Raw genomic sequence first — 26,628 nt, 5'->3', positions numbered from 1 at the left:
GGCCTTATCCATATTCGCTGTGTGAGCCTGGGCAGATTACACGGCCTCTCTGGGGCTTGGGGGGTGATAAGACCTCTACATCCCTGGGCAATGCTGCAGATGAAACGAGGAATCCTTTTCGAGAGCCACCACCGCAGCTCCGCACAGCACACCCTTCACCTTGGTCTCCTTTCCTTTGCCCCGGGAGGGAGACACTGTCGGTGCCTACCCCAGGCTCCTGGCACACACCTGCTCCCTGATGGCGGGTCGAAGGCCTCTGTGAGCAGCTGCAGGCCGCCTGGGTCAGGGTTCTGCCTGCCTGGTGCATGGACCGGAAACCCTGTGCCCCGTGGGTATGTGTCGGGGCTGCAGAAAGACTCCCCAGGGGCTCGGGACCTGTGGGGAGGTCGAGGCACGTCCCCGGGGGCTTCCGTGCCCTCCTGGTGGGCAGGACAGGAAACGGGTCTCAGCTACAACTGCTCACCCCGATTTCTGGAGAATCTCATGCAGCCCCGAAGAGGCTGGGCCAGGACTAGGTGCAGGAAAAGACCTCGACTTATTAAAATGGCATAGAAAGTTTTAAAAGAGGAAATAAAAATGGAAACTATGTATAGTGTTGCAGAATAGAACAGTGACTTTAAATGCTGAAGCTTTAGCGTGCCCTTTTTTTTTTTCAATTAGACTGAAACACAGCATGGTTTATTGGCTATGATTAAACAACTGAGAACCCAGGATCCTCAGGTTCCTTGAAAGATGGCATATCAGCGTGAGGCCCAGTCTGGCGTCATCGTGCTAACTGGATTACCAGGACTTGAGAACAGGCAGCACTGTTTCCCCATCGGAAAACTTACTAATAGCCAACATGTGTCTCATTTTATGCGACAGACATATTCTTGTAAAGTCATAACTGTTTGCCATCATTGAAGGGGTTCACAATTTAAAGGACTCCTAGTGTGGCGTTTCTGTAAATCACACAGAGTGAGTCGGAATACTGTAGAGGCTCCCAGTGGGTCTATCCTGCAATCACACAGCCTTTGGGGAACCCTCTGAAGTTTGCTTTCACGTTTAACTTCATTCTAGTCGTTCCTATTTGGTAAACGTGCTTTCGATAACACACATAGTATTTGCTAGCATAGTAGAAAATATGGCTTTGATGAATATATTTATCGTAGATGTTTGCAAAGTGCAGAGAGAGGAACCTGATGACAGAAGGTTCTTCCTATTCTAAGATTCCGAAGGCAGACAGGCCAACAATGACCAGGTGTAGGGACAGAAGAATAATTGTAAATTTCTTCTACAATTTTTTTTTCCGCTATAAAAATGTTCTGTGTCTGTATCTGTGCATCTGAACAACCTTGGCAACATAAGACTGATGGGTGTTTTGGTGCTGTTCCATCAACCAGGGCGTGGGTAACAGGCCATGTATAACCACGGGCCCCGCAGAGCATCTTACTTCTAAGGTGACGTGTTCACCTGCGACCAGAGCAACGTTAATTACCTATCACTTACGTGTGGAATCTAAAATACAACACAAGTGAACTTATCTATGAAACAGAAACAGACTCACAGACACAGAGAACAGACTGGTGGTCGCCGAGGGGAACGGGGTGGGGGAGGGAGGGACTGGGAGTTTGGGGTCAGCAGATGCAAACTATTATATAGAGGATGGATAAACAACAACGTCCTACTGTAGCGCACAGGGAACTATATTCAATATCCTATGATAAACCACATGGAAAAGAATATAAAAAAAAATACATATGTATAACTGAATCACTTTGCTGTACAGCAGTAATTAACATAAGATTGTAAATCAACTATACCTTAATAATTTTTTTTTTTTTTAAATAAGAGAAATCAAGTGGTTTCAGGAGAAGAAAACCACAAAGGAAAGCGTTTTCCATGACACTGTTAATGGAGTATGTCCTGTGTATTTCTCATAAGCCACAAGTCACATCTATTACCTCGACTCAGTAAGCGGGCAACAGGCTAAGATGATGCTACTTAATGGTCATTATAGCCTCCTGGGTAGCACAGTCAGAGTAAATAAAACGCCTGCTGTTCTCTGGCTAAATAATTTTTCATCTTCTGGAACATGCCAGGCATGCTTGCTGCCCGAGGGTCTCCGCACTTTCTCCTTCTCTGCCCACACGGGCAGGGCATTTTCCCATCTCTGCTCAGGTGATGCTTTAACCTCAAGGCTTCAACATGGCACCCTGTCGTCCCTCAAGCTCTTCTCACTGCCTATTTATATATTTCTCTTTCTCCCTTGGTCAGAAGGAGGGCGGGAACCTCATCTGTTCTGTTCACTGATGTGTCTCCAGTGCCCAGGAGGGAGCCCAGGGCGGGGTGATCCTCAAATACTTCTAGACTGAATGGAAGGATTGGGGAAAGCAATTCCTTCTAATATAAAACTTTGTAAAAGGCAGAGCTATTGCTTTTAAATAATTTCTGTAAGAATGCTGCTTCTTGTTATAAAAATAATATGTGTTCAGTTTAGAAAATTTAATAGGCATGGATAAGTTAAAAAAAAGAATTTAAAATATCCATTATTTTATCACGAGATAATCACTGTGAACATTTTGTGAGATACGCTTCTAATCCTCTCTCCTCGTGTTTTCTTATTTGACCTGCACACAGTTCTATTGTTTGTGACCTGTCTTTCCCCTGTGTATGATGTGACCTTTTTAAGCTACAGGCGCTCTTCTACCACGTGGCTTTAGGGACTGTATGATGGCCCCCGCATCAACGTGTGGCTCTCCTGCACTTGATCTAACTATTCCCCTACTGTTGGACACCTAGCTTGCTTCCAATTTTCACTGTCATCAACGTGCAGATGAACAATTTTGTAATCCAAATCTCTGTGCACAACCCCGATCTCCCCAGGATAGGTTCCTGCTGTGGAATTGCCAGGTCAAGGGATCCTGGTATTGCAAAGGCTGGTACACAAGGCCGGACATTCAAATCTGGCCAGGGAAAGTCAGAGAGAAAAGGGGGAAACCCAAAGCCTCAGGGCAGACTCATTCCTGAAGGCAGGGTCTTGGTTTCTTTTAGGTCCCGTGTCTTAATCCCGTGGTTGGAATCCCTAATAGCACTTCCTTTTCAGATTTGGCTTGGTCTATGTGCTTTATATCAGCCGCCAAGATAGAAGCACATCTTCACCTCCAGATAACATGGAGAGCAGTCTTGGGAGAGAAGTTAATTGGTTCAGAGAGTTTAACGGTGGTTCTTAGGTAAGCAAACCCCTCAAGTCACCCCACCTCCTCGTCACGGCAGTACAATCCAAACTGCAACTGCAACCTGTGTCCTCCTACACACCTGTGTCGACACCTGCCCACTGGAGTTCTCTCCTGGATTTGGGAATCACGGGGAGACAGCAAATCACAGGTGTGTGCCATTCAGCTGCGGGCAGGGGCCTCAGAACCAGAGCCCGGCAGCCATGGAAGGTCCTTGTAAAGGTCAGACCTGCCTATGGTCCAGTGGAAGATGCTCCTGTCCAGAAAGCTAACTCTGCTCCCTAGGGCCACGGAGCTGGGTCATGACTGCACCGGGCCGGGGGAGAGAAGAATGCTACCCTCCTCTACATCAGTCCTTGAAACAGGGCCCTGGGTCATCCCGCAGAGGGTCATTCACCGGTGCTAAGACTGAGGGAGCTTTTAGTATTTGAAAGGAAGTTGGAAATAAGCTCATCAAGGCCAACCGTGTTACAGATGAGGAGGCTAAGGCCCAGGGGGCCTAGTGGACGTGTCTAAATCAATTTTCCTCCCTGGCTTCTGAATCCAGAACTCTGGTCTTTGAATTCAGTGCTCAATCCTCCTATATCTAGGATAGGCAAACGTTTTCCACAAAGGGACAGAGGGTAAGTATTTTCTTTGCAAGCCAAATACTGTTTCCGTCGTAGCTACTCAGCTCTGCCGTTGCAGTGTGAGAGCTACGTGAATGAACGGGTGAACGAGCGTGGCTGTGCTCCAATAAAACCTTATTTACAGAAACAGGCAGCAGCCAGAATCTGGCCTGTGGGCCGTAGTCTGCCTACTCTTGCCCTCAATCTCGCAGGTTCCCAAATCGTTCATCCTCATTTGCAGTTAGATTTAAACACAACGTCTCTCTCCTTGCTAAGCCAGCAGAACGGCAACAATTAAGAACCTCAAACGCACTTGAATTACATTACTACTCAGCCTCTTCCACGACCAGCACAGGAAAAAGCTGCTCCGCAGCCGAACAGCGTAGTGAGTGGAGTACTTGTTCGGCAGAGCGAAACTTTCTGGGGAAACCACATTAAGTCATTTTCTGAATGAGAAGTATTTTAACGGACACATCCACTGGGGCTGTTGCTGCTGCCGGACTCGCAGGCAGCCGGCAGGCCTCTGTTGTCACGGCAACCGAGCCACACTCTCGGGAGACACGCCGGACCGGTGACACAGCAGCACTTTGCCCAGCAAAACCGGTGACACATCAGCACTCTGCCCACCGCGGAAAATACAAAGCGTCTGGTTCATCTGGAACCGAGTGTTACACACCTCTCTCTAGTGTCCGGCTGTGTTGTTTTTCTGCGGGCAACCTAGTTTCCCCCCCGTCTCCCAGATTTGTCCGTCGATTGCCGACACACACCTCAGGCAGGCTCATCCACGACCATCAGGTTGTGATAGCACGACTGGTCTCACCTGCTACAAAGGTCCTGGAAAGGCTGCCGACCTTAGTTCTCCCCGGTGGCTGAGGATCCAGACTTATGTGAGGAGCTGGAACCAAAGACTTTATCCTTTCTAAGTTGTTCCGTCTGGAAAAAGACCGTCTTTCTCTGACCAGGGAGCTGAGGGCACACACCCGTCTAATGCCAACCTTAGAGGAAACCCTAACGGGAGTGCTCACAGCCACAGCATATTACTGGTAGAGGATTTGGGGCACTTAGTAATTTTTTGAAACCTGTATCCTTCTCCTGCTAAAAATGCCCCCCCTCTGGGATCAACACGGCGCTGGCTTTGTAAGTCGGCTGGGGCAGGGTCAGAGCCGAATGAACTCATGATGCCATCAAAGTAAATGATTTTCCAGACTGCCGGCAACATTACTTAGAAGTGGGGGAGCCTTCTCTGTGCTAAGAAAGCAGAGTAGATATGAAGTGGGCTGGACTCGGCAAGAGGGGGCTGCAGGAACCACTGGGACCTCGAGGAACCCCGGGCCCCCTCCCCTTTGCAGGACCATGACGATTCCCTAAAATCAAGGAACAGCTGGGAGCCCCAAGAGGGAACCTCATCTTCACACCCATCAAAAAATAAAGAGGTGCAGTAAAGCTCACTGCTATCTTCTGGGTGCAGGTTTTTGTGGACTCTTTTATTTGCAAATCTTTACTGCCCTCTTGTGGTACTTATTTTCTGGACCGATTGCATTTTGACTGGACCCTTAGCAGAAATATGCCCACGTTTACTAGTCTGGCTCACAGAGGTAAAGTTCCCTTAAATGCTGCAAAATGGCACAAATAAGCTGCAAATTCTACCTTCCCAGCTCTACCTTTACAGAGGATGACTCAGACCTCTCACGTGAGAACGAGGCCTTTGCGCGATGCCTATGGAACGTGTGCTGATGCCCGAGTATGTTTCAGAATCGCCATGTGCATGATTTCTAGAAAACAACAAAAACCAACCACTTTTAGACGTCTCTGTGTCCTGAATCTCTTGCCAAACCTCTGACTGGGCCCAGACTCTGCAAACCACAGATGCAAAATGTGGTGACAGGGAGGCTGTGAGGGTCGAGGGGGGTGGCTGGTGTGGTCCCCCGAGACCCACTGTGTCTATCTTACAGGCAGAAGCACAGAATAACCTGGGAAATAAAGAAATGAGGAGAGTCACAGGAGGGCAGAATTCAGCGAAATGGCCACCCCTGGGGAAATTCAATTGGCGTTAAGCGATCACAGAATGTCAGCTCCCGAAAAACAAACAACAACAAAAACCCAAACCATAACTGGCGATAAAGCCCAGATCCCTGGGGAGAGTTCCAGACATTTCATCGCCGTTCAGCTGCTGCAGGCAAGGTGGGAAGGACCGGGCACCTAGCAAAAGAGGTTGGAAACTTGATCCCCATGGAGGTAAAGAAAGAAAAGAATATGATCCTTTCCCTAAAACGCTGAATACGTTTGCTCAATTACTCAACTTAAATTTTTTCTAAGACGCCTCTAATTGACAGCAGCAAGCATTTTGAAAGCGGGACCGACTGCAATTAAATTTAGCACAACATTTCCATAATCGTTGATTTCATCCTAGCTTCGCTGAGCGTTTTAAACTGCACCAGTCTTTGAAAAGGAGGGACCTAATTATAGCTCAATGGGACACCTGCTTCCAAGAGGGGCGGCAGCTGCGCTGTTCTGGGCTGTCCCCTCACGCCACCGCCCCACGTGGTAATTGGCTGACAGGGGACCTGGGGGGGGGGGGCGACACGGATGGGAAGGACCAGCTCCGGCTCTGCTGACCTCTCCGGGGCCTCGGTTCCTTCATCTGTAAAACGGACTCCAATTCCCCACCTCCTCCTGTGTGGGGACCCCCGCCCCGCTTACTCAGGAGCTGCTGTACCAGGAGGAGGATTCCGCCCCGAGGCCGCAGCACAGAGGACGTGAGGGGACAAGGAGGAGCCCTCCCCAGGGACTGGGACCTCCCAGCCACCCTCAGGAGACGCGGCCGGCAGCCCAGGGCGTCTGCTCTGAGGGTCTCGCTTCCAGGCTCGGAGGAGGCCCTTGAGGACGAGCTTCGGGGGAGAGGGTGTCTCTGCCCCAGAAGCGGACGGGAGTCTTGTGTCAACAGGCCGGGGGAGAGCCAGTAAATGTAAGTGAGTTCAGTTACTGTGACGCCAGGGGTCCCCACAGGCTGCTGGGACCCGGGGAAATGTGGCTTGAAAAAGGACCAGGCCCGGTGAGGACCGAGATCGCGGCTGGGTCCCCGCCTACACCCGCCCCCTCTCCGGGGCCGCTGGCCGCACGCTTCTCTCCAGACGTCAACCGAGGGCACTGGTCCCAGGTGCCAGCCGTGGACTGACTACCGACAGGGCTACTTCCAGAAAAAGCCACAAGGAAAAGATTGGCTCACGAGCCAGCGAGCGTGCTGCCATGAAAAGAGATGTGAACGAGTGACGGGACCCCACTGCCACCGCCGGGTCAGGGTGACCTCCCCACATCCAGGTGACATTTCCCTTCTCAGGTAGAGTCATCTGGGTTTCTTGTCCTAAGACCCCATAACAAAAGGTACAGGAAACATAAAACACACACCCAGCGCAAAGCGAGCTGGCAAAGAGGCTTTGCGGCCGGCACCTCCTGCCCCTGTTTTTAGGTGACCTCCGGGCAGGAGGGTCTCCCTGCTCCGCTGCAGGCGGGGGCCGACACCGCTCCCCCGGGCAGGGCTCCGTGTGCCGGATGCACCCGGGGCCCTGACTCGGGCCCATGAGCCGCTGAGAAAGCCCAACAAAGGAAGGTTCCTTTAACTCGGTGACAGCTTCTCAGGAAACAGCGATGCACAGGGGCACGTCCACTAGGGCTGGAGCCCTAAGCCCTGAGCCCGGGGCGGGACGCAGGGAGGATGCCGAGAACGACGGCGGCGGCAGACACATCTCGGTGCGCCTTGTTCTGAGCACTTGTTACACTTACCCGTTTAAGCCTCTGCCCGACCCTAGGAGGTGGTACTTGAATCGTCCCCATTTTAGACCTGGACACACTGAGGGGAGTAGGACGGCCACGTGGCTTGGGCTGGCGGGGCTGGGTTTGAACCCGGGCAGCCTGGCGCTTCGGAAGGTCGGGTGAGAGCAGTGCCGCCGGCCGGCGGGGGAGGACAGTCCTTCTGGAGGGGATGCCCCTCCCCGGAGCTGGAGGGGCCACGGTCACCGGCCAGGAGGGGCCCAGGGAGGTGAAGCCCTCACTCTAGTCCTTTCTTCTCCTTTCTATTTCCCTTTCCAGCCACATCTGAGTTTCGCACCAGCTTTTCCTGTCCGTTGGGAAACGCAGCCCCGTAATATGTGTATTATTTCTCTGTGGAATAACGAAGTTTCCAGTATAGTAACAGAGACAGAACCACATTGTTCAGGCACGTCACAGCACTCAGAAGGCCTCTGGGTCACGATTAGGATCCGAGGACCAAGTGTGAGTCCAGCTCGTCAGAGGAGGGAGAGGGGCCCTCATTTGAAATGACGGGTGTCAGACGGCTGGCGATCTGTCTGTCTGTCTGGGAGCAGGAGCTGACTCCGCCCCCGGGATGATCCAGGGGTGTCTGCCTACTCTGAGGACGCCTGGTGTTTTCACTCGGGGGGTGACACCGCCCAGGGGCTCAGCATATTCAGGAGTGGCCGACTTCTGGAGATGTTCCTCGAAAGCGGACACGCCACGTCGTGTGACAAGGTTTTAAAACACACACAACAGGAGGGCAGCAACATGACAGCTACCACACTCTGCAAAGACTTGTGAAACCTCAAAGAATATTGTTTTCCTCCCCATTTCCAGTCACCTGGGTCACTAATCTCTTGCGGCCCCTTCAGGAGACATGCCTGTAGTGTCAGGTACAAATTCTGGAGATGCGAAACTTCAAAAACATGATTTATCAGATGTTTCCTTTAGTACAGTGTTTTTGAAAGACTATTAATGTTGATTCTAGCTTCGGGTAGGGGTGGGATTTCTCCTTGCAAATTTTGTGCCCAAGTGTTCGAGCGTTTAAATTTTCCACTCGCTTCCAATATGAATATGCGGTAACAGTCTCAGGCTAATTTAAATTATTAACAAAAGCAATACACTGAGAACACAGCTGGTATGTGGCCCTAACCAGCTCCCCAAAAGACAGCGGTGTTGTCAGAAATGACAATAGAGCAGATTTTTAAAATAATTTACATGCAAGTTGCAAAATTCCATTGGATCCTTTGGGGACAGAATGGTTGATTAGGTTACAACAATTAAACGAGTTGGGAAGAAATGAGAAAAAAATGAAATAGAGGTAGGAGTATGAAGCCAGGCATGCAGAACATCAGAACAATTTGATGATTTCAGCCCATGACATATTTACACTGATCTTGCAGATCGGCACACACGCAGTGCAAGTACGTCGCATTGACTGCATGCTAATGCAGGTGTATGCCTAGATCAGATTGGAAATGGGTCTTGATATGTGATTAGAAATATGTATTACCAGAAAGAAAGGAAAATGTGTCGTCAGTTTACAGATGCACTCTTTCCGTTCATGTGCTGCTTTCCAAATTGGCTTGAACTTCTCATGAATCACTCATAGGAGGTTTCACTATTTCCCTGGCAAAACTTTAAAGGCACCTAATCTGAAGATGGGGGAGGACTGGAGTATCCTCTGGATGGTCGACAGACAAGCGTTCTCCTTGCTGGGGCGCCGTGGCCGTTTGGACAGGACACAGTGGGCACGAGTTTCTCGCTACCAGGACACACAGTGCATCCTTCAGAGTGGGGAGCATGGCTGGGGGCGCAGGCGGGGGGGCCACAGAAAGCGGGCAGACGTTTTTGTGGGAGGGAAGGCGGGAGAGGACAGGGTGACGGAAGCACTACCTCTAAGAGGCGGATATGACACCCAGGGAAAGGCAAGAGAGGGAGAAAGACCGCGGGGTTAGCAGGGCAAGTGCTGGCTACACAGGAGGACGGCAAAGTGAGTACCGCGCACCGTAGGCCCCACTGACGACGCAGACAAAGAGCAGGGGGGAGACGGCGGGAAGGAAGGTGCGTAGCGCTCCGCGCTTGCGGCTGCAGGTCTGCCGTGGCCCCTGCAGGGCCGGGAACTAACCCTTCCCCAATGAACCGTGTCAAACCACAGGGGCCATGACCCTTCTCTCTTCTTCCTCGTGGCGCCTGTGCGGCCAGACGTGGCATCATGGCAACAGCTCCACACTGTTCACGTGTTTCCTTTGCTTTCGGCCAATCCGCGGGACGGGGTGATGGGACACAGGGGTGCTGGTTAGTCGAGTGTGTGCGGTGCTAACAGCCAGTTACCAGGTCGCTTTGTACACAGATCGCTGTTACTCCATCAACGAGAATAAAACCAAACCCACTTGCCACTAAGACTATGTGTAACAACATGTACTTTTTCTTGGTGATTCAGAAGGCCCAAGGTTACTGGCGAAACATAAAAGCGTTGGGCAACTCGTTAGCCAAGTTCTGGTTGACCAAATGCCAGGTATCCACCAGGTTTGACTCCTCAGGCGGACATCCGTTCACCTTTCAACTTCTAAAATAACCCATCATGACAGCGAAACTTTACTTTTCTCAAGTACTAATGTGAGAAAAGCAAGCTGAGACCATCTTAACATTCTACACAAGCAGTCATGGGATTCATTCTCCAAGTTCATACAGCATGTGGGTCAGCTGCTGGGAGAAAATGTGAGGGAGGCTGACTTTCTGAACCCAAATTCTACAGCCTGAAAGGGTCACGACAGCCCTGATCCTGAGCAGAGAGGAGACCAGAAACAAGTGGATGACATTTTGTGCTTGGAAGGCTTTGCCCACAAAGACAGGACACTGGGCAGCTTGTGAATTTCACACCTGTTTTCGACAGGTCTGGATCGATGATCTTCTATTACATCTTATAATTATGGCCCTTTAAATCTGGAATCACAAATCTATTTATAATTATTCTCAAAATAGGGCATTTTATTCCAATCCCCAAAGCTCTATTTTAGGCTAGAGATCTTAATCCACATCAAGATGAAAAAGAACTAACAAGAGAAACAAAACATTCTCACTGGAATCCTGGTGTTGGAAAGAGCTGCGGATGAAGTTTAAGCTTGCCTTTCTCTCCTGTAGCTTCTGATAGAGTTGCCCAATCTCTGCCTGAATACCTCGAGGCAGCGAGGTCTCCAGATTGGCTGAGATGCCTGGGGACGTCCGTGACACAGCTTTAGGGGGTCACACCTCCAACTTCCATCTGTGACAGCAGACAAAAATCCCCCAGCAGGGACCCTTCTGTGCAAGTGCCGTGCAGCCTGCAGCCTTCCAGCCGCCACCGGGCAGTTATTCTTAGACTTAAATGGACCCAGAAAGAACACTAAGCTGTTTCAAGCTTGGCTATAACAAACCAACCCAAATCTCCTTTAAAAAAAAATAAAAGGAAAGGCTTATGCAGTCAATCAGCCAGAGAGTCTGCAGGAGCCCCGAGGGAGCCTTCCTGGACCGCACGCCTGGATGTCAGGGTGGGCGGGGAGGAAGCAAAGTGTCCCTGCTCAAAGTGGACAAGGTCAGTGTCGGCTGCAATTAGCCTAAATGTTAACCACCTGGTTTTCAATGAAGCGCTGAAGACACAGCAGTGCTGAATTCGCTCACCTCCTGAGCGAGGACGCTCCGTGACCCCACTTGTCTGTCGGTTTCACGCCTGGGAAGAGGAACAACCAAGGCCAAGGTCTTGAAAGGCAAGGCGACCGCATCCATGGAAACAAAACCATCAGCAAAACCAAAACAAAACTCCCGAGAGCACCCCGGCCACGGTCTCCTGGGCCTCATTTTGGGAGCCGCCGTGGTGAGCCCTCTGAAGCCTCCGTGTCCCCAGGCCTCGTTCCTGCCACGTGACACCAAGCCAGTCACCATCTTTTCAGTGGTGAGGCTGCATCAGCATCTCGAGAGCTGGACAAAGAACTGACCTGTGGCCTGAGTCAGCACCTGCTCATCCAGGTTAGCTGCCGGGCGTGGGCTAAGAAGAGAGGGTCAGGACTGTTACCCACAGAGTGGAGACACGGTAAAAGCTTTCACATCCCGTTACTACTCAGCAACGTCCTTAGCAACAAGGTTCACGTCTTAGCTCTCTATCGCCGAGGAGAGGCAGGATTCACCAGCGGGAAATGCCCAGAATTACCCATTTCTGGAGCCCACCAGCAGGGTGGGAAAGGAGCTGGTCCATCTCCAAGGGTGACCATGTTCATCGCATGTGTGGCTTTGCCCCAGTGCTCGAGGGACTGGGGGTGTGGGCAGAGGGAGACGGTGGGCTGCAGCGCGGCCGAGGCCCCGGACGGCTTCCCTCCTCTTCCCAGACACACACCTGAGCTCAGACGCCCTCCCTGCGATGTCGACAAAAGCCAGGGAAAGGTGGATTCCTCGCGGGCCTGACGTTTAGATTTCAAAGCATTCAGAGCAGGACCCAAGGTTCTTACTCTGGACACATGAAGGTGACACATCTCACAGGTGTGTCCAGCAAGGGAGCAGCCTTTAGTTTGCACAAGGAAACGTCGGGCCAGTTTAAAAGGCTGGAGGAGTATGTAAAGGCTGGGGTAGGATTTGATGAGCCGGAGACAGGGAAGTGGAGGAGGGAGGGTCTTTCCAAGGGAACATAGCAGGTTCTGAGATGCGTGAAAGAACACGGCGTACACCTGCGGGAGGGTGTCATGGGTGCGGGGGGAACAGGACCAGGACAGGGGAGGGAAGCCTTACGCTAGACGGAAGCTGGGTCCTGCTACTCACGAGCTCAACTAAATTCCTCTGTGCTTTGGTTTTCCCATCAACAAAGATGATTTTAACACCCCTCCCAGTTCTGATATTCCGTTATTCCATCTTTCCAGGGGCCAGTAAACTTTTTCTGGAAAGGACCAGACAACATGTATTTTAGGCTTCGTGGGTCTTAGTCTCTGTCACATGGCTCAGCTCTGCTGTCGTAGCCTGAAAGCAGCTACAGCTAGCAAGGGAATGCATGGACGTGGCTGTGTCGCTAACACTCTGTGGACCCTGAAATTTGAATTTCACCTAGTTTTCAAGTATCACAAATATTACTCTTCTCTGATTTTTCCCCCACCATTTAAAAGTGGACAGGTTAGATAAACAGAAAGGTCACACATATACTTATATATACGCATATATAACTGAATCACTTCGCTGTACAGCAGAAATTAACACATTGAAAATCAACTGTACTTCCATAAAATTGAAAAATAAAATAAAATAAAATGAGATATTAAAAACAAGAAGCAGACACGTGGTTGGCTGTGACCCCGCGCTGCTTGCTAGAGATACTGGGGTGCTGGAGTCTGCCCTCACCGCAAACACCCTGGAATCTGAACGTGTTTACTTGTTAGTCAACAGGTCACGTCTTCTCCACTGGCCTGTCTCAAGCTGTGACGGGCACACGAATCACCTGGGGACGTGGTTAAAATGCAGGTTCTGACCCAGTACAAGTGCAGGACGGGGTCTGAGATTCTGCAGCTCCGAACCCGGACGGCCTGACCCAGAACTGTGCTCTTCACCCCCAGCAGCCGCCTACATCCCGCACATGGACGTATTTAACATTAAAGCCCCCACATGTTGCTGGTCCACGGAGCAGACGTGGAGCTGCCAGCGTCCAGAGCGCCAGGGTGTCACCTCTCCCTTCAGAGACCCTGGGATCGCCTCTCTAGGGATCCACAATCCTAATTCCCTGTAGGCTATGCTCCTTGGGAAAGACAGCAAACACCGTCGAGTGTGCTGTTATCCTTATTCCAGCTTTTCTCTTCTAGGGGCCTTGCCCTCCTCAGGTGCTCGAGACTGCACGATAAAGACGTGCATCATGTCTACGTCATGTCGACGGACACTGGCTCTCTCTTCCCTCCTTCCCTTCCCCGTCAACAGGGGGAAGCATCCTGGTACCCGCGAATCCCCTGTGGGGACCAGGGCCTGCGGACACGTGATAACTGCTGCTAACACTTACTAGTACTAGGTTTGCCCTGTTTCTTCAACCAGCAACACAAGGCCACAAGGCCACCTCCACAGTTACAAACACAAAGCTTTTCTGTCTTTTCAGGAATTCACGAGGATGGAACAGACGACCGGGGTGTACTGTCTTCTTTTGGTTTCCCAACAAGATCACTTCCATAAGATAAATTATACTGAAAACATGTTGCCATGCTGTAATATAAATGCATTCACCCTCCCTCACAGACTAATAAAAAAATTCTGTGCAGTTGCTTTCAGAGACTTCCTTGGAGTTTGCTGTGCTGAGGGGCAGGGCTAACCCCGTTACAATGATCTAATGGAGGGGTGAAAACGGTTTCCAACACCAAGCCTTGTCCCATTTTAGTTTAAGATTTTGCTCCTAAGACAGAACCGAAGCACAAAGATTAAAATAAAATCTCTTTTAACTGATGTACATTTTATAGATTTTTTTCCCCTCTTAACATCACACAGCTCAGAAAGTAATTATGTAAGCCATTTGTGGGGGGGAAAAGCAGAATCCGTATCAGGGCACTTGGATTTTCTGTTCTGTGTCCAAAAGGTCATCTGAAAGTACTCAGGTTTCCATAGTAACAGTGGCAGGCCAGATCAAACCAACAAACAGCTACAATTTATCTGAGGGTCTCCAATGAACTATTTTTTTCCCATCCGAAGAATATCCTGAGTTAGCTAAAGTCTTCAAAGACAATGGAGGCTTTTGGAAAATCCAGTTTCAACAACAGTAAACAGAAGAATGCTTGCTTGCTTTTTCCACATATAACCTAGCAACTGAGTCTCATGTGCGGTGATTTAAATACCTTAACTCTAATCATAATCGGAGCACGTTTTGTTAATCAGTAACAAGGATAAGCTCAAAACGTTTCCCCAGAATAAATAAGAACAGATACATATGTGATCTTGAGGCATCTGCAGAGTTTCCAGGGTGATCCTGGTTTCTGGAGCTCTAGCACAGATCCCGCAAAGCAGCTCATTCTCATGCACCACGGGGATCAAGTTTATCTTGGCTTCTTTTTGGGTTTAGACCAAATGGTCAGAAACACAAAAAGCTGTGAAGACATAACATCATACATTATTTTGACAGAAGCCATTGCTAATCCAGCTTTAGATTCTGACCAGTGGACATTCTGTAGAATCTATTCAAACAAGTCTTCCAAATAAAATATTTCAGCCACAAAAAGCTAGTGTCACCTGTTTCCAAAATACCTGTTAAAATCAACATAGCTCTGGGATCCCAGTCCTCAGGTCACATGTTTACTACAATCCGAGACGTAAGACAACCTTGTGTTCAGAAGACAGGCCAGAGGTGCCCTGCCCCTTCACTTGCCTGGACGTCTGACCTCCACTCACAACTTTCCAACTAACCAGAAAATCTCAATAGATTTCACTGTGACTTTTGAGATTATTACTAGAAATGTGTATTATTAAATTACTAGATAACTCAAATATCACCCCAGCTTTGTTATATCCCTGTCTCTAATATAGTTACTTGGCCATGCAAAAAATTAGACTTATCTGCACCCAATAATGGGCTCAGAATCTTGAGGGAATCTATTTTCCGAAATCCAAGTCTCTTGGAAACAACTGATTTCTTAAGCCCGGGAAAAATACTGTACATCAGAAAGTCATGCGTTTTGCATTTCAGTCCTCATCTTGCAAGAACTGTTTTTCTTCATTGGGAGGAATGTCTTAGACTAGCCCTGTCCAGTAGAAATACAATGTGACTTACACACGTAATTTTACATTTTCTAATAACCTCATTAAAAAGATAAACTGATGAAATTCATTCCAATAATATTATATTTAATACTAACATATGAAAGCATAGAACACAAAGTAGAATAGTTATTAAATGTATATTTAACCCAATAGATCCAAAATATTATTTCAACATACAATCAACATAAAAATTATTGTTAATGAGCTATTTTACGTTCTCTTCTTTTTACTGAGCCTTTGAAATCCGGTGTGCATTTCATACTTACAGCACGCACTTCTCAGCTCAGACTGACCACATTTTAAATGCTCCATAGACTCATGTGGCCAGTGGCTGCTGAAATGGGCAGTGCAGCCCTAGAGGATTTTCAGGGTAAGGGAAAATGCAGCTACGTGCCACGTGCCACAGGAAACAGCCAAAGAAGAGACGGCCTGGGAAGCCCGTCCTCTGAAAACACCATCAAGACGGGAGAATGAGAGTTCAGCCTCAGGCTCCGGAGAGCTGTGAACACTGGCACCATCAATGCACTGGTCTGTTCTCAGGAGTGAGGCCTTGACAATGTTTCTAATACTCAAACAGGGGTCTGGAACGCTCTTGCCTTCTGGTAGCACCTCTTCTGCACACATAAATATAGTCTCGGAGTTTATACGTTTTTATAAACGTCAGTCAAAATTCAATTTGAATAGGTAATGTCTTTTTCATATAATCAGCTTTGATAAAACCAAAAAGGAGTCCTAGCTAACATTTACTGAGCACTCACTCTGTGTCAGGGACCAGGCTAAGCAACTTACACAAATGAACTGCTGTCATCCTCTGAGCAATTCAGTAAGTAGTACTATTATCATCCCCGTTTCATGAACAAGGAAACTATAAAGATCAGAGAGTTTAAGAATCTCACGCGACGTCACTAGAGCTAGTAAGTGGAAGAGCGAGGACGTGAAGCCCTGGAGAACGATTCCAAGTTGTATATTCTTCCTAGAACACCCTGCCCTGAGTAACCTGTCCAAGTTCAGACAAGTGGGATGGAGATGAGCGGATGCGAGCCCCGGCAGGAGGGCTCCAGGGCTGGGCTCTTAACCACACGAGGCAATACCACTTCTCAGAGGAAAGCAGTACCCGTGCTCAGCACAGAAAACGCCTGCAGCTTAGCCATTATCGCCCGCTCCCTGAAGGGACACGATGGGAGATGGTGGTCAAGACCACACCCCACGAGCAACTGCCCTGTTTCACACATGGTCATCAACTTCTCTCTTTTCTATAGCACTGTAAACCTGTTTCCCTACAGGGAGCTCACACACTGCAATTTAAATAAATTCATCTTGTTTTCCTGAATCCTTATACTCCACGGAGTTATTTATGAAATATCACCTGCCAGCTTTCTCTGAAAATAATGGCACTACTTTCCATTATTTTCTGACAACAGAAATATTCTGACGCAGACAAAGCCCAAAGCGCGTGGCCTCTGAGCTGTCTTAATTCTGCTATGGGTGTGTCTGTTTTGCTTCTTAACTTTTTTTTTAATATTAGATTTTCACTTACGCCAGAGTGGAGCAAGGTGGGTAGCAAGTAGAGAAAGAGAAGAAGGTGCTTTTAGCTTCTGATTATGTTGTTTTTTAAATTATCTAAAACAAATGATGAAAGTGACGAATCCACGACAATCAGGCAGAAGGGAAGGGTGAGGCCTCCTTTGAGGAAAGCTGCTTGACTTTTTTCTTAAACCTCAGACTCTCCAATAACTGTAATGACATGTGTGGGAGACAAGCAACCCCACAGGTAGAAATGAGTTCCTTTAAAGCCCATCTGTACCTGAGAGTCATCAAAATACAAATGAGAGGTAGTGGCAGTGATACTGGATGAAAACCTGACGAAGGTTCTCAGCTCTTCTGGCTCGGTTTCTCCCCGGGTAGCAGGGCTGGTCTTGGTTAGAATGCCCTGCCCAGGGATGAGGGGCCAGGCCTTAGGAGAGGGCTCTGCATCAGACCCTAGGGAGGGAAGTGGTCCTCTTCCTCGCCTCCCCTTTCCTCCTCCCATTTTCTTGATTCTGGGACAAACCCAACTCTGCAGGTAGACGTGGCCCAGCTGGCTCCGGGGAAGAGTCAGCCGACTGACAAACACAAGGCCACAACGCTCCAGCTCAGTAATAACCAGGGAAACGGACAAATGCCAGCAGGTCCTCTGAAAACGTTTTCAACGAGGAACAGGTGTGGTCAGAAGATACCCTTTCTTCCAACGGGTACGTTGAATGTCGTGTAGAAGTCCCCAGGCATAGCTCAAGATGCGAAAGGTTCAGACCCCGGATTTTGTAAGAGATCAAAACAGCAGCATGGCACCCACAGAGATGCTGGGCTTTCGTGGGAGTGGATGACGTGCCCTTTCTGTTGTTGACCTAATGAGTCATTAGCTGCCACTCTGCTGGTGATGTGACTATCCTGCCTTTACTCCCGGTGAAGCACTCCCGGCCAGCATCTTCCAGATGTGCTCACCTGGAGTGTTGAACCAGGACCCTCAGCCGAGCCCCTGCAGAAGCGCCCACGCAGACTGACTCCTCGGCGTGAGAATTCTCCTCCCCTGAAAACTGCTGAAACCCTGTTTTGTCCAGGGATTATCCGATCCATTGCCAGTTACACGAAGTTCCCAATTTACACACATTACATTCCAGAAATCCATGTCAATGTAAATGAGGATAGATCTCTCCATAAAAACAATGTTATTAAATGGCGATAAAGTTCTTACCATTAGGCCTCTATTTCATCATACGGCTGGTCTACAGAACTTAGAACGTGCCCATTATTTACAGCATGATTGCAACATGAAAATTAATTTTTTAAAAAAAAGCTCCTAAAGTTAAAAAAAAAGTGCCCTCAATAACCTAGTTTTTGCAATGAAACATATAGAGGAGGAAGATGTTAGGAGCTAACACTGCATAAGCACGCTTTTAGAACTTCCCTACTGACTAATCCTCGAAACAATCCTGTGAAGTAAATACAGCTATTATTCCCATTTACAGTGAAGGACACACACAGGAAGGTCACATGGTTAATAAATGGTAGAACCAGGTCTGATTCTAGGGTCCACGGGCTGAGCCAGGGGCTGGAAACCCACGGGCCGGAGCTGGCCCAGCACCTGTTCTTGTAAATAGCGTTTTGTTAGAACACAACCAAATCCATTTGTTGACATCTTGTCTGGGGCTGCTTTCATGCTACGAAGGCAGAGGTGAGTAGTTGTGCCAGAGACCCCGTGCTCTGCAAAGCCGGAAGCATTTATCATGGGACCATTCACGGAAAGTTTGCTGAGCACGGCTAACCCATCGCTGGATCACCTCTGAGGGAAAGTAGACCCTCTTCCCGGCCTCTGACCACGAGCCTCACCACGGGGAGCGGGGCCCAGAAGCGGGAGGAAGGAACAGGAGACCTGGATGTCCTCAACAGCGACGGGAGGTCCAGGGGGTCACTGGCCGGCACAGGGGGTTATGTTTATTTCCCAATACGCTTCCTGCATCGTTCCCAAAAATATCTGAAGCAAGGCTCACAGGTACAGAACCTAACCTCCACAGACGGGGGGACGGTTTGCTTTATTCATTGCTGGAAACCTTATTACTGAACAAATGAACAAATATATAATTTGTGTTTGTGAATCGGGGTCCACGTGTACTTTATTTGAAGACAAACATGGAACAGGTTAAAGGCCCACGGATGCGCTGCCCGTGAATATCACAGTCAAGGTTCTGGCTTCGACTTTTAGGCAGACGAACTCCAGTGGGACAACACATTACAGAGTAAGGTCATTTCCAACCATCCTGGGATTCTCCTGGGCTCCTAAGAGCTTCACTCACTGATCATTCTGTTTGCCAAGATTCTAGAATCAACAATAAACTTGAAATCTTTTCCCATATTATGACCAGATAAATACTAGTGCAGTGGCTGAGTTGTAAACGCTCATTTGTTTTGATTTTTCTTTCATAAGACAATGACTTTTGATTTCCAGGGAAGGATTCGAAAACCAGAGTTGAATTAACTCTTCCTAGAAAACAGAGCTGGACACGGAAAGAATAACCCTACAGACTAGAGGTTCTACAATCCCACTGAGGAAGGCTTGTTCCTAACAAGACTAACTGTCATGTTGTGTTTCAGCCGATCCAGATTCACCATGGAACTTGAAATTTTAAAGAAAATTGTACTCAGCTGAATCAAACTGGGAAAGTATCTGTACAAGAGTGGGTGTGGGAGAGAGCGCAGCGGGATCGAAAGCAAGCCCGACGGCGCGTGTTATACGGAGGGAAGGGAACAGAGGGGATTCTGTAGACGCTGGGAGGTGGTCACACTGCGGCTGGGGGCTGAGAGGCACGAAACGGGGGGGCCTAGAGGCAGCGTCCTAACTCACAGCCTGATGCCACTGGGGCCCGTTCGGGCAGGCTGGCTGTCACCCAGGGCTGCCCCAACGTGGACCTGGCCTTCACAGCCTGGCTCACAGCAGTCTGGTGCCGAGGAAACCCCGCAACTTCCCCATTTCCAGATCCCACCACTGGACGATCGAGGCTCTGCCTAGAATCCGATGTGCCCACTCTGAACGGCCGCACGAGAGGTGTCCTCGAACTCTCAGCATCTCGGTGACGCCGTCAAGCGGCTTCCCGCGCAGCCTCTTGCAGAGCGCTTTACAAATGCCCTAAGTGAGCCGCGGTGACTGGCAAAGCCTGGGGACACAGCCGGAGGGCGCTGAGAGGAAAGGCTGGAGCGTGGTCCACCGGGCGCCCCGGGCACAGCGCGCACTGAGCTGGACGGGGCAGGCCCTTCAGCAAACCCCGCGACGCCACCGCCGGGTCTGTGACGTTCACACCCCCGGGGCCCACGACGGTGGGCGGCGCCAGGCTCAGGGCACGCAGCCCCTAACCCGCCCCCGGAGAGAAACGCTGCCCTCCAGCCTCAAGCCCTCTGGCCCGGATTGTTTTGTTTTTGTTTTGAGTTTGGAACGCTGACCTTTGTAAAAAGCTAAACTCACTGCCCAGAACAACAGGAAGGTCACTCACCAGGAAGTAACGGAAATGAAGCCTGAAACGTGCGTCAGTGTTTTTCCACCAGCAAAGAGAAGCCTTAGACGTTGCCATGAGCGACGCCACCGCGAGGCCCCAGCACCCTCCTCCCCCAGGTGCGCCCCGCACCTCTCGCGACCCTGAGCCCCACGGCCGGTGACCTGCACCTGCACGCCACGCGGGACGCAGGCGGGGTCTCCTTAGCCCCTGGGTTCCCCTCCGTCCCGGCACTCTCTCTAGAAGGGTTCCCTTCTCAGGAGGCGGGGGGCACGGGGTCAGGGAAGCAGCCCTCCTGGCAGCGTTCCAGGCGCCTGTGCTCCTGTGGCGGGGAGCCGGGGGATGGATGGTGGCGGGAAGGAAGAAGCAATCAGACAAGAGCCACGCCTCGCAGAGGCCCCCGAAGCGCCCCCAGACCCTAGCGGGCAGCCTTGCGCTTGAATGCCTCTAGCTTCTGTAAGCCTCTTTGCAAAGAACTTCACCTCTGTTTCTTGAGAGCAGAGATTACAAGCTGGTTCTCACTGGCTGGATCCTCCCTGTGTCTAAGGCAATAGATACATGTGTGACTCACACAAAGTTCAAGCTGTAATTGGCCGCTGATACTAAACCAGATCAGAACATGCCATGTGAAAATCTGGCCTTGTGGCTTCTCCGGAAGAACTGGAAAAATCCGGCAGCACGTGACCCGCATCGAGCTCGGCCGCCGTCAGCTGGGGCCCGGGGTGGGGGTGCCGCCTGCGCATGCACCGCACCCCGCTGTCCCCCCCGCCCGGAGGCCCGCCGTCACCGCCGTTTATTTATATTCTTGGGGACCCATTTCACCCCTTTACGCTCCCAAGGGCACCCAGGCTCGCAGCCCCTGCCCTTAAGTGTTTGCCATCAGCAGCCCCTTTAACCAGGTATCGGTGACGAAGCACTTTGAACATTCTTGTGTTTTACATCCTTTGGAACTCAGTCTCTCTGGATATGACCTGTATGCGTCTCTGGGACGGAATTTTATTTGGAAGAAGAAAACCACAGCAAGAAGAGGAGGCACACGGGAGCATCAGCCCGTTAGTGCCAACGGCGCAGGTCTCTGTACACGCGTGTGTGCACGCGTGTATTTCTTCAGGGTGGGGGAACTGCAGGGCATCCTAATGAGCCCCAGGAAGGGAAAGCTTCCCAAGGGACGGGCCAGGTACAGAGACTCCGTGGGCTGCTAGAGTGAATCCCTCAAGCAGCTAGCGCACAGGTGATTAGAGAAACAGGGAAAAATGAAAAGCTGTGACTTGGAACATAAGGCGGATGCTTGGAGGGAAGAACGTTCATGAAAGGCCGAGACGTCTGCTAAGTAGTGAGAAGCAGGGATCGACAGGAGGAGAAAGAGGGAAGTGGGGGGTGGCAGGTGACAAAACCGGGACAGAAGGCAGACACACACCCAGGGGGAGGATGAGAAAGAGCTGCCTTTTCCAATGATCTGCAGCGAAAATTAAGCTTCTGGTCTGATAATGACACCTGAACAGCCTCCCAGGTTAAGGCCCAGGTGACTTCCTGCCCACCTGGAGGAGGCTAGACCGGGGCGTCTCCCCGCTGATGCCAAACCAATTCCTTAAACAGGAACCAACCACACTCACTTCTGGGCTGTTTCCAAGCTCCTTTCTCTAAACGATAAAAGCCACAGAATGTCAACAGCTTGCAAAAGGAAGGTGATTACGCAACATTTATGCCTTTACATAAAGAACAAGATTAACATTTAAATGACTGTCTGCCTTGCAGAGTGTGATCACAAAAATCTGGCCCTTCCTGGAGTGAAGCTTTCTAAACGGAAAGGTGATTGAGTCATTGTGTTGTCTCCTCACCTCGAATTTCTGCCTGAGCTCCACGTTTCCTTCTTCATCACCTTCTGGGATGGGCACATTGTAGTACTCACCTTCCTCTTGGTTCAGCAACTTGTACCTTTCAGAGACAGGGGAGAGGAGGGGGTGAGCCCCACGCTGGCACCACCCAGGTTCACCCCGCACCCCAAGGCTCTAGTCCAGCTGTTTCTGAAATGCATCCCCCGGGGAGACGGTACCCAGGTAACTTCATAATCAACAGTCACTTTGGACTTAAGCCGGCCCGTTTCCTGAACCTCTAGACGCGCTAGTATTTTCAGACAATTAACTCTTGGCTCACACAGACACACTCGGGCTTCCTCACCATCCACTGGCCGGCATCTTCATCAGCTCCGAGACTCCGAAGGAAAGGGACCCCATGAAGTCGTTCCGGGTGGTTCGATCCCAGTCCCAGATCTCTACGGACAGTCGTCGGTCTTTATCTGAAGGTTTTAATTTGCTACGAAAGAACACACACACACACACACACACACACACACACACACACGGTTATCTTGATCATGATTTTGGGGGAGATATCGCATGCTCATGTTCTGAGCCTGAGATTCAAAAAAATAGTGTATTCAATTCTCTTCCTGTGGTTCTCCATCATCAACAAAGTACCAGCCCCTTGGCAAACGAGGCTCTAGACTAGGGGTTAGCAAACTATGAGCCAAGGGCCAAATCAGGCCCACTGCTTGCTTTTGTAAATAAAGTTTTATTGGAATACAGTCATGGCCGTTTGTTGAGACACATACTGTCTATGGCTGCTTTGAACCTAGAACAGCATAGCTGTGTACCTGCAACAGAGACTGTGTGACCCATGAGGTCTAAACTATTTACCATCCAGCCCTTCACAGAGCAAAGCTGGACAGCCTCTGATCTATATCCTAGACAGCTACCTTCCGGTTGTGCACAAGTGCTTCCTGTGTTCGCCTCTACAAAGAGGACCTCTTGCTTGTGCTCAGCTGCACTCAGTGCTTTCTTGCTCCTGACTTGCTTATGCCACCCCCTCCTCCCACCCCCTCCTCCCACCTTTCCCTCCTCCCATCTCTGCCTCTGAAATCCTCACATTCCTTTCACATCCACTTTAAATGGCACCTTCTCCAGGAAGTCTTCCCTGCTTAGACATAAGGATAATCTTCCCATTTCAGTGGCAACAGCAGCTTCTATGGTACTCACTTACTCCATGTTTTTAAAATTATTATTTAAGCTCTTACCTACACCCTCTTCTAACCCTTAAAAAAAAAAACCTACGTTCATCAAGTGGTGGGACACACTATACATTTTTATATCATCTGTAATGTAAGATAATTTTTTTGTACAGAAGTTACTGATGTTAATTTGGGGCCTGCATCATGTAAGTCTTGGTAAACCGAGTTTCTATCCATCAGACAGGGGTGACCACAGCTACCTCTCTAGCAGCCGTAGGAGAAGGGCTTAGGGATGAAGCAATGTTTAAAGACGTTTATGAAGCCCAGCTCATCACTGCTAGCAATGTGAGGGAGGAAAGCCATCAGGAAGAGAGGATTCAACTTACAACATAAAGGACTCATTCCACTGGGGGTTCAGTGTGGAACGGATGGTTTTGGTTTTTTGTTTGCTTTCGTTCTTGGGGTCAGGAATAAGCTTCAGCTTCACATAAGGATCTGAAAGCCCATTTGGATCCATAGGGATGAGATTTTTTGCATCTCGTACTGTGAAGAGAGAAGGAAGAAAGATCCAATGTTACAAAAAGAGAACAGACCCTCGTTGCCGGGTGTCCTGCGTCTGGACCCAGCTGATCGAGAGACGTCAAGATGGTGTTGAAGGGAGAGGAGGTCTGGATCAAAGCCTCTGACCCTCAACACGAGCGGAGCTGCCCACCGCCACCCCTGCCGGGGGGAACGGGCACTGGGGAGGCCCCTGTGGTCAAGCCTTGAGACTCGGCATCAGCCTGGTCCGGCAGCACCTGGGACACCTGGGTCATACCCCAAACCTGGTGAAGCAGAATCTGCACCGCAGTGAGACCCCCAGGGGCCACCGGCGGCCCCCCTCCGGGGGAACTCCCCGCCTCCCCACCCAAGCGGCCGGCAGACGAGTCCACAGCCCGGTGGCACTTGAACTCCTAGAAGAAGTCATCTCTCTCCTTTGTAAAGGCTGGTGGCTTCTAAACGGGCTGTACGTTAGAATCGCGTGGGAGGGGGTTTGGAAATTCCAACGCTCACAGCTAACGTAGACTCTCTAGTCGGGGGGGGGGCAAGTTTTTAGACGCCCCAGGTGAACTTTGTGCAGCAGGGGCTAGAGCTACCGGGGCACAGGCAGTGACGCAGGAGGTGCCTCACAGGGGCTACAGCCTGACACCAAGGGCAGGCCCACCTTCCAGCAGCACCTGGGGCGGCACCTGGGCACAGGCCCCACTCCAGAATTTCAGACTCTGAAGCGTTTCCTAAGACTCCAGGTGACCCCAACGTAAATTGTAGATTGAGAAGCACTCATATGCAAATGCAAAATAACGAGGAGGAGGAAAGGCTGCTTCACCCACAGAGGAAGGCAGGCTCAGAGATGCAGCTGGCGGAGGCTCGTGACAGTGGGAGGGCTGAAGCCCCTGCCTGTCAATCATCCATCACTCTAATAAGAAGGGACAGAGGCCAGAGCCCGCACACCGACGTCTTCCTCACCCTCTTCCCCAGCGTGGCTGAAATCTCCCATCATCCGGGCCCCTGACGAGCCGGATGCCATGGGGACACATCCACCTGGGACCAGGATCTCCAGGCCAGCGACTTTCACAGTGCAGCTCCTAGACCAGCAGTGTCGGCATCACCGACTGAGTCAGAACTTGGGCGGAGGGTGCGGTCGGGCGACCTGTGTTTACCAAGCCTCCGGGTGATGCTGAGGGAAAGCTGGCGGACCACTGCTCCAGCCCGTTAGCATAGATGGTCAGCTTAGTTTGATTGTTCAATGAGGGGTTTCGAAGAATTTCAGAACAAGGTGCTAGCGTTGGCAGTGGGCAGGGATAGAGGGGGATGGAAGGGTGCTAAAGACACTGGGTCTCTGGGCAGAGCCGTAAGGGCAGAAGTCACAGACGAGCATTGCCCGAACGCCTGGGGACACGCTGAGTGCTGTCACCTTCCTTGCCTGGAAGCCTTGGCACAGGAAGGTGACAGCTGGGACTGTATTCTAATGGTCTGAGGGGCAGTGAGCTGGCTCAGGGCGACAAGCCACAGAGAAGCCGGCTGTGTGTTCCTCATACACCACTTACACCCTCCAAGGATTTTTCCCCATGAGACAGTACCTAACCTCATCCAGCTGGCAGGGGACAGAACAGAAGCAAGTACGCACCCTGGGATCTGTAGCTCAGCCGACCTGCTTCCAAATCCCACCTGCATCGTGTAACCCCAAGTACTGGAAACCTAAGCTCATGAGCCTCTGTTTCTTCATCTAGAAAAGTGAACAGGGGCATATTTCCAGTGGTACTGGATTGTTGGGAGAATGAAACAAGGTATATAAAATGCCTTATACTGTTGGCAACTTGGAAAATGGTGGAGGAAGAAAAAGACTGCACGACGTGAGCGCGTTCGACGCCCCAGACGCAGTGTTTCGGCCTCAATCCTCTGCCCACAATTTCAAAATCTTCAGTGAGGTAGGAGGTCTCCAGGGGCCCTGGCCACCTGAGAATCCCCCCAAGCTCATGGAGGTTTTAACGCAACGCGGAATAAAACAGCAACCCGAGTATCACAAAAGATGAAAAATTTGAGCATAAAAATGAAGTTCTCCCACAGAGAATGGGAAGGGCCAAAAGGTTCTCTCCAGTCGAGCGCTGGAATGAGAATCAGATGCTTTTTAAAAGGCAGAACAAAGCTCCGGAACGTCTAACACGGAGGCGACATCCCAGATGAACTAATGAGGAACCGTCAAGGCTGCCAAGGGTCCTGCCAGCTGCAGAGTGAGTGTGGGCCCCGGCTTTTCCACCCAGAAGTGAGAGTCCTGACGGCCGGCACACACACAGTCATCTACGGCCTGTGTCTTCTGAATGGCGATGAGTTAAAGTCTCGATGGGATTAAAGCTGTGGGCTTCCTACTGAAATACTATCATTTAAGTTGAAAACAAACAGCGTCATCAATTCCAGCTGTCACCGAAGTAGACGGTGGGTCCAAATTTCAATTTCTTAGCGCAGCAGAGAACAGCCCACCTGCCCGGACACCTGAATCGGGATTGGGAGCCACCAGCTCGGGGGCCCATCTGCTCGGAATGTGGGCTCGGGGACCAGGCTGCCTGTGTTTGGGTTCTGGCTCTGCTGCTTTGTGGTTGTGTAACCCTGGCAATAGATTTAACCTTCCCGTGCCTCGGTCTCCTCATCTGGAAAAGTATGAGAATTATATACGTTCCTACATATAGAGTGTTTGGAACAGTGACAGG

General features: G+C 50.3%; 1 protein-coding gene across 2 annotated transcripts in view; it reads right to left on the bottom strand.

Moving 5' to 3' along the window:
* Window positions 1-26,628, bottom strand: part of PRKCA (protein kinase C alpha) — a 360,902-nt gene that overhangs the window by 52,690 nt on the left and 281,584 nt on the right. For both annotated transcript variants that reach the window (XM_061175760.1, XM_061175761.1), the window contains 3 exons: window positions 23,770-23,926; window positions 22,555-22,689; window positions 22,215-22,311 (listed from right to left, as the gene is read on the bottom strand). In XM_061175760.1, coding sequence (XP_061031743.1) covers window positions 22,215-22,311; window positions 22,555-22,689; window positions 23,770-23,926 — 389 coding nt within the window. The remainder of the gene's footprint in view (window positions 1-22,214; window positions 22,312-22,554; window positions 22,690-23,769; window positions 23,927-26,628) is intronic.

This window comes from Eubalaena glacialis, chromosome 19 (assembly GCF_028564815.1).
Source record: "Eubalaena glacialis isolate mEubGla1 chromosome 19, mEubGla1.1.hap2.+ XY, whole genome shotgun sequence".
Classification (NCBI taxonomy): domain Eukaryota; kingdom Metazoa; phylum Chordata; class Mammalia; order Artiodactyla; family Balaenidae; genus Eubalaena; species Eubalaena glacialis.
Note: the sequence above shows the minus strand (reverse complement) of the source record. Positions and strands in the feature narration are given on the sequence as shown.